At 45.3% G+C, this 7,452-nt stretch overlaps 1 protein-coding gene across 1 annotated transcript in view; it reads right to left on the reverse strand.

The window, feature by feature from the left end:
• Positions 1-118: 118 nt before the first annotated feature.
• TRAF3IP2 (TRAF3 interacting protein 2) overlaps positions 119-7,452 on the reverse strand; it is an 18,514-nt gene continuing 11,180 nt past the window's right edge. Inside the window, exons 7-9 of the mRNA XM_010141936.1 lie at positions 5,901-6,017; positions 4,628-4,702; positions 119-265 (exon numbers count right to left, since the gene is read on the reverse strand). Coding sequence (XP_010140238.1) covers positions 119-265; positions 4,628-4,702; positions 5,901-6,017 — 339 coding nt within the window. The remainder of the gene's footprint in view (positions 266-4,627; positions 4,703-5,900; positions 6,018-7,452) is intronic.

A 7,452-nucleotide genomic window follows, 5' to 3' on the forward strand; every position in this document is an offset into this window, starting at 1 on the left:
ATTCTGTTAGGAGAAAGAGTACCTTCTGACTTCAAAAAGAGCAATCTGAAAGATCTTTACCTCCCTGCCAAGAACAACCCTTGAACAACTGCTCCTCGTGCACTTTAAGTAATAATGTTCATAACGGCACAACCTGGAGTGTTGGTAAAGGCCCTACTGGAGGAGCAACATATTCCTCCTCCCTCAGTAACCGCAAAAGGATGTTCTTCTTATTCTTTGGCCAGTTATAAATGTGAGTGTTCTGCAGCCAGGTAGGCACGTGTTCCTGAAAAACAAGAAAAAAAAGAAGCGAAATCCCATAAATCCTCCTGAATCTGTACCAGAATCTTGCAGATCCCATCAGACCTTGCCAAACAAGATTTCATTTTGTCTGTTCTAGGCACTTCCCGTAACAACAAGAAATTTTAATTTGGCTTCAGAATTGTATTTGGGTTCCTAAATAAATGAACTTTGTGTGATCTCGCAGCTTGCCTGTCTCTCCTTCTTTTCTGCCATTGCGTTGGCTAATTTCACCGAGTTTCAAAGCGAGTTTGATTTCACTGACAAGCATCTAAAGGCTCGTGAAAATAAACATTGAGAAGAGAAGGGAGACATTCCAGTGCCCCTACCAGGGAAAGGCTGCCACCTTAGTAGCTGCTGAAGGATCCACACAACATGTTCAAGCTAGAGATGAGAATCAATAGTGAAAGAGCAGGACCCCAGGGAAGCATTTCTCATCCTGGTGGCCATCTCCACCCTGCCCTTGCTTCGCTGAGCTTGGTGTCTTCTAGCCACCTCCTGAGCAGGAAATTGAGGCCGATGCTGAACTCGAGGAGAGTCTAACCCATCTCCAGATTAGCAGGGTCAAACCTGCACCACTTCCCGCATCCTGGGAAAGATGCAGCCTTTCAGAGGGACTGGCTAATGCCCATAATGAAGCTAGGACCACCATGGCCCTGGCCAGTGACAATGGGCTGATGGAGAGGAGTCTGCTCAGACCTCATGTTCCCATGTCTCCGCAGCTTTGGGAGGTTTCCATAGGGATTCCACAGCCTGGATGTGTAAGGGTGAAGGGCTATTATCATACCACTAATTAAAAGAGAGTCAAAGACTGATCCTTGACCAAAACCAGCTCACATTCTCTGTGGAGATGGCAATTTCCTTTTGGAGAGCTGTTGGAGATGCCAGAACACAGACTGAGGCAGCAGCTAAGCAACGTAAGCACTTGCTCTCTAGACCTCTTAGCAGGGCAGTATTTTCCCAAGATGGCCCCTGTAAGGAGCAGCACAGTCCCCGTCAAGCCAGTGGTGCTAGATCCAGAACAGAGCAAAGAGCTGCTGGCAAGTGCCATATTGCAGGCACCTCGCCAGGGGATGCCCTGGCATGGGCAGCACATGTCCTGCCTGCCAGCAGACAACCTAGCTGCAGTCCAAACCTTTCATTCCCAAGCCTCGTGCTTCTCCAGTTGGCTGTCTTTTCCTTGGCCTGTAGAGCTGTAGCAATGAGACCCCATCATTTCCACTGCTCAGGGAACAGTTTGTGTTAACTGACACGACCACTTCATTAGAGCTATAGGATTTATGTATAAGAAGAAAAAGGTAAGTCACACAGGCACCTACAGACCCACTCGTCTGACCTCACCTAGGCTGCTGAACAAGCAGCTTGGTGAGTGGCAGAAGTAGCTATCAAGCCTCCTTCTCCAGTGGCTGAGAAAGTGCAGGCTTTGGTCAATGGTCTCCCCAAAGAAGAGATTTTAAAATGCTGCTCTTTCAGGTGGACACCTCACTGCCCAACAAGGGTAAGATCCACCAGTGCTCCCTTTAGTAGAAGAGTGACTAAGATGTCTTGCCTCCATCCACAAGTCCAATTTTGCATAGGAATGGATTTTAATCTTTGTGAACTTTACTCCTTTAACAAAGCTGTTTGAAACTGGCCAAGAGATTAAAAAGTGGGAGAACGAAAGATAACTATGTTTGTGTGCACGTGCACTCATGTAAAATGTGCTTCTTTACTAAACCTTATTAAGAGCTATAGAAGGAACTGCAATGAAATACAGCAAGGGTTTACCAAATAAGCCCTCTCTCTGTCTCTGATAAGAAGCTACATTTTTTTGAGGAAGTAAATGTAGTAGATGTAGTCAGTCTGGACTTCAGTAAAGCATTTGATATAGGTCCACGTGGGAAATCGCTATTTAAACACAAAATCACTATTTAAACATGAAATCACTGTTTAAACATGAAAAGGTGGAAATTAGCATGAGGAATGTATAGTAGGTAAGAAACCAGCAAGCGCGGCTATGTTGAGAGAGGCACTATACATCCAGAGACAGGCTCTGCACCTTCCTCCCAGAACTGCTCCTGTGGCCAGTTTCATGTAAGATCCTCCATAATGAACTCAGTGCGAAAAGCACGTGCACGCTCATTAACTCTGGCGATAATTTGAACTGGAGGGAGGTGTGTCGGGGTAAAGGGGTAAGTATAGCTGCTACTTTGATCTAGGAGAGCAGAGAGAGAGGAGGTGGCTGTTCCTTGCCACACAACACCAGCTGTCATTGCGGGTGGGAGTACCGGGAGAATGGTTACTGCCCTTTTAATTTTTTCATTCAGCTGAGTATCTGTAAGCCAAGAGGAAACTCCCTCTATGCCATAGAGGGAGTATTTGATAACTCTGAGGATCAAACTAGTTGGATGAGGACAAAGCGTACTAGTGAGGAGGCTGGGCGTTCAGGGCTGTTTCAGTGGAGCATGATTTGCGCTCGCCTGCCTTCCCTGGCACTGACCCTGCTCACATCACCCCTCCAGCTGCCTCTGCTCCTGTATACATGTAAAGGACAGGATAAAAAAAGAGAAATTGAAAGGAATTTGCCTGCCAACATAATCCAAGTGTACATATGCATTTTTCAGGTACCTCACTCTCTCTGACTGCCTCGCAGACTTCATTACTGCAACCTGTTCAGGCACTGGTGCTCTCCTTCCACTGTGATGTCCTCAGTATTATTGTCATTAACTAATTAGATGAAGGTAGATAATGTACCAAAAAAAAAAAAAAATGTGTGGAGAAAGACCAAAGCTTAAAGGCAGTAGAAAATGCTGATCTGCATAATTTAGATGAGAAAAGCACCTCTCAAAAAACTGACGGGTGATGTGGACTACTGAGGCCATGCAGGAAGGCGGCCTGGAGCCTGATGCTTTGATAGGCACAGCTGAATAAACCAACCCTGGAAATTCTTTGTAGATCCCTGTCTGAGAGAACCGCTGCTATATGCTAAATAGTCTTCCGATACATAAACTTCTGTCAAAATTAACCTAAGTTTATTGTCCTGTCTTAAAGCACAAAAGCAGTTATAGTGCCTGCTGCTGTCAGCAGCCCCGAAGGTGCCACGTGGCTGCAGGCTCTATGGTCTGTTGGCGTGGCAGGAAGTCAAGGAGTCCCCAGGGTTAGGAACAGTCCTGCCCTTTGCCCCCAGATCAAGCTGCAAAGACTGTCTGAAAATGCTGGCCCGTTCCCTGCCTTCGGTCTGCCCAGTTCCCACCAGTGCTGTCTCCCAGCTTTTTGCACTTCAGGCCAGTACCAGACTGAGGTAATTCCAGAAGGGCGCTGAATGACATTAAATACCAGAGGTACCGATCACGCCAAAGGACCTCACATATTTTACAGTCCCAGGGACATATTTTCAAATTTCTGAGCTTACTTTAAATCGGTGCCTAAATAAAGAGCTTTGTTACACTAAAATCCACAACTGCTGTGGGACTTTACAGCCCTGCAATCATGGATAACGTTATTTAAATTCTGACTCACATTCCAAAATTTGGGCACCCAAAGAAATATGAAGTATCTTCTGATACTGTTCCAAAAAACCTGTTCCAGTTGTACCTAGGGGTAACACAACAACTCCCCAACAGTGCACACAGCATTTGGCAATAAGAAGTGAACAGGAATACAACATGTCCATTTGGGGAAAATGCAATTTCTCAACAGTAACTGAAGCCATTTAACTTTCCTGGCTTTGTAAAAATTGAAGAGATTGATCTCTCAGAGTAAGGAGGAAGAAATGGGAATCTGTTGCATCACTTATTTCTTATTCTCAAATGAATCTTCACAACCAGTAAGGAGGGCAGATGAAATTGCAAGTCCTAAAAAAACGTAAAGTTTGCCTTTGATTGGCCCATCAAAGTTCCAGCAACAAGACTAGCACTTTAGCGTTCATTATTCTCTTTATTTTTATATTCTCAACCCACCCTCTTCCAGCTCCTCGTTTCACATCAGTCATAAATCTCTCTCATCTCACTCATCAGCATTACATCTGGACAGAATTATAAAAGGGTTAATATAAAAAGCATGCTTGCTGGATAGATTGTCTGTCTCCATTTATATTCTTTCAGTGCTCACGATCGTTTGAGTTTTCGTTGTACAGTCATCATGAGAAATACATTTATGCACTGATTTATATCATGAATGAAATGTTTGTTATTTGTACGTACATACAACTATAAACTTTTCGTGTAAAACGTGGCTTTGGAATATTAGTGGGATATTAAGAACCAAGAAATTGAGGGTTTGGGTTTTAAGATTTCATCTGGTGCACTATGATCAAAGTAATGTGTGCTTCATCACGTGACAGGTATATAAATGCACGTACGTATGTTACCTTTTTGGCATTTGGGAAAAGCACAGGGATGAATCTGAAATTCATACTTCCTTGTTGTATAAACTCGATCTGCATCTAGAATAAAACAAATGGCCAGATTTATTGTAACAACACGATAATTCTTCTTCGCATGCATCTGAATCCTATGCGTAAAAACATTTGCTTACTTAAACTGCTCTTCCGTTAAGTGATTTGATCTACTGCTGGTGGACTTGGTATTGCTTTGTTTGGCCACTTAATCTGATTCTTCATTACTACAGAAAGGATACAGGAAAGATCTGTCAACGTTTCATCAGCATTTAGTTCTGTGGTGTGAAATAATTGTGGGGTTAGCTGCAGCTGCAATCCCATGAAATCCATCTAGAACCGGTGAAGCTTGACTTGACTAAGGCCCCTGTTCCGTCTCCAGTGGTGAAAGATTTCAGCTGGAGGCCAGCATTGTGTCTAAGCCAGGACCTATGTTCCCCGCCTCCCAGCTCCATGTCTGAGGTGCGACCCAGCCTGTCTCCCGTGTCCCTGGACACACGCATCCTGGGGGTGGTAAGGATAGCAAAGCACTGCTGGGAGCTCGTCTGTTGGTGACAGCTTCTGGGAAGTTTGACTGCAGGATCAGACTGGGGAATCAGATGGATTATAGGGTGAGAAGTGCAGGAAACTGCGAACTGAGGGAGAAAGGATGAGTTTCATGGCTCTGCAGGCTCTTCTGGGCTAATTGTCCATCCTGTGACAGGCTGCAGAGACGGGCATCTGTGACTCCCACTGGTCCCCTGCCACCCTGCACCCCCCAGGAACCCCCCCTTTGCAGCTCTGGCCTTCCCTTTCCAATTCTGCCTTGCAGCCCGCTCTACTGCTGCCCGAAAAAAGATCTCAGTTACAGGATAGCTGAAGCAATAGGGGCTGGTTTACAGGGAGGAAGGTCAGGCACTGTCAGATAATCTTATCTATGATAAGATACATATATAATCTTATGTGCTCAGGGCGATACATCAGGGCAACAAGGGCTCAGGAAGGTGAAGGAGGGAAAAAAACAGAATGATAGATAATACGGAGAAATGAGTCTGTTTAATAGGATTTTCCTTCCTTGAACCTCTTAGCAGATGTTAATGAGCATACGGAGCTGATGAGAGGGAGGATTAATGAATTCCAAAGGGGGGTGTTTAACTATAGGGATTAGGGAAAACAAAGCAAAGAACCTGCGATTTGGAGACAGATTTGTCTTTGGAGAAGAGGAGACAGCGGCTTTGTAAAACAGCAAATGCAAGTCCTTGCTTACCATCCTGTGGATGTATTTAGTATGTAAGCCGTGTTCATCTCTGTCCAGCTGGGATTCAGCCCCCTCCACATCCTGTTTGTATTTTGGACTGATTGCTATGATTATCATCACCGTCTTCTGTTAGGGAGAAAAGCACTTCTGTGAAATTGGGAAATGCAGCGTTTTTGGTAGAGGCGGATCGGAAATCTGCCAGTTCGTGTTTTAAGTGATCTTTATGTTCTTGGCAAATGTGAGAGGATCTCATCCATCCTGGCAGGAAATACAGGAGAGCTCATACACTTGTTCCCCTCATTATTTCTCGAGATCTCATAATATAGAAAATCTAAATGTCAAGAGATATATTAGCAGCTACCAGTTTACAGTTGGAATCCCTGTAATAAAAAGCTACTCTTTTATCAGTGCGAAGTGTCTATGTACACACACAGGGAAGTTCTACCTTCAAATTCAGATCTACATGTTTTCCAACAGCTTATGAAAAATGCATCTATTGGTTTTTTATACATAAAGGCACTAAAGGCAGCTACGTCTAGGGCTCTCAGCAACAGAAACGACAACTTTTCTTGCTGATCTTAAGTGTTGAAACGTGCAGAGAGATGGCTGTGCAAAGAGGGGGGCTGTTGCGGACCACCTGGACAGGTTTAGGGGTACCCAGCAGCTCTGTCTCACCTTGCTGCAGTAGGCCAAAAGCAATGCTCCTTGCCATGTCAGGATTCAGGATCCTGCCTGTGACCTGTTTAATCCCAGGCCCGCGCTGAGCTCAGGTTTCCACAGTGGGGCCATCCATCATATCTGGGAAATATCTCCCCTCCTCAATGGTGGGCCAGTGAAGAGGCTCAGCAGACAAAAGCCTCCTACTTGTGTTTACCTGGGGCCTGTCTTTCATCCCTGCCACATCAGGCTGTGTAAAGCTCCCAAGTCTGTGGCTCACAGTCACCGTGGCACCTAATTAACTCTTTCCTTCTGCGCAATATCAAGGGAATTTGCCCCACCACAAGGTCAAATACGGTAAGGAGCCATTATATCTTACGCTGACTTAACATACTCCAGAATTACTTTTGCTTGTGCCTGACATGCATGTAAGCACTTACAGATGTTGAGAGTTTGCAGAGCTATGCCCCCTTGCACATATCCCCCTGCTTGTGTCCAAGCAGTCTCTTCCTCCTCACATGTGTAAGGCTTTTGAAGCTAGAAACTGCCTCTACTGTCAATGGAGAAAAAGTGTTTCTGGGGCAGGCAGGCAGAGAAGGATCCTCATGTGGAGGCAGGGAATTGCTCTCTGCACATACTGGTCTCTCCCACTGACTGTGCAGGAGTCCCAGAGGAGATCTGTAGTTGGTATTTTAGGTGATAATGATGGTTTGGTTCTTGGCAAAACCAAATTCAGCCTGGCTTCTAGTTTCAGTACCTCCATCACACACAGTGACCCCAAGCCTAATTTGTCCTGATGGAAGCCCCAAAAAGGCCTGACTGCATTGCCACAGCAGAGGCCCCAAGCTGGTTCTACATGCAGTAGTACCACGCCTGTGTGCTAGTGCTCCTCAGCTAACGTGTC

The sequence above is a fragment of the Buceros rhinoceros genome, unplaced genomic scaffold (assembly GCF_000710305.1).
Source record: "Buceros rhinoceros silvestris isolate BGI_N320 unplaced genomic scaffold, ASM71030v1 scaffold14338, whole genome shotgun sequence".
NCBI classification, from domain to species: Eukaryota; Metazoa; Chordata; class Aves; order Bucerotiformes; family Bucerotidae; genus Buceros; species Buceros rhinoceros.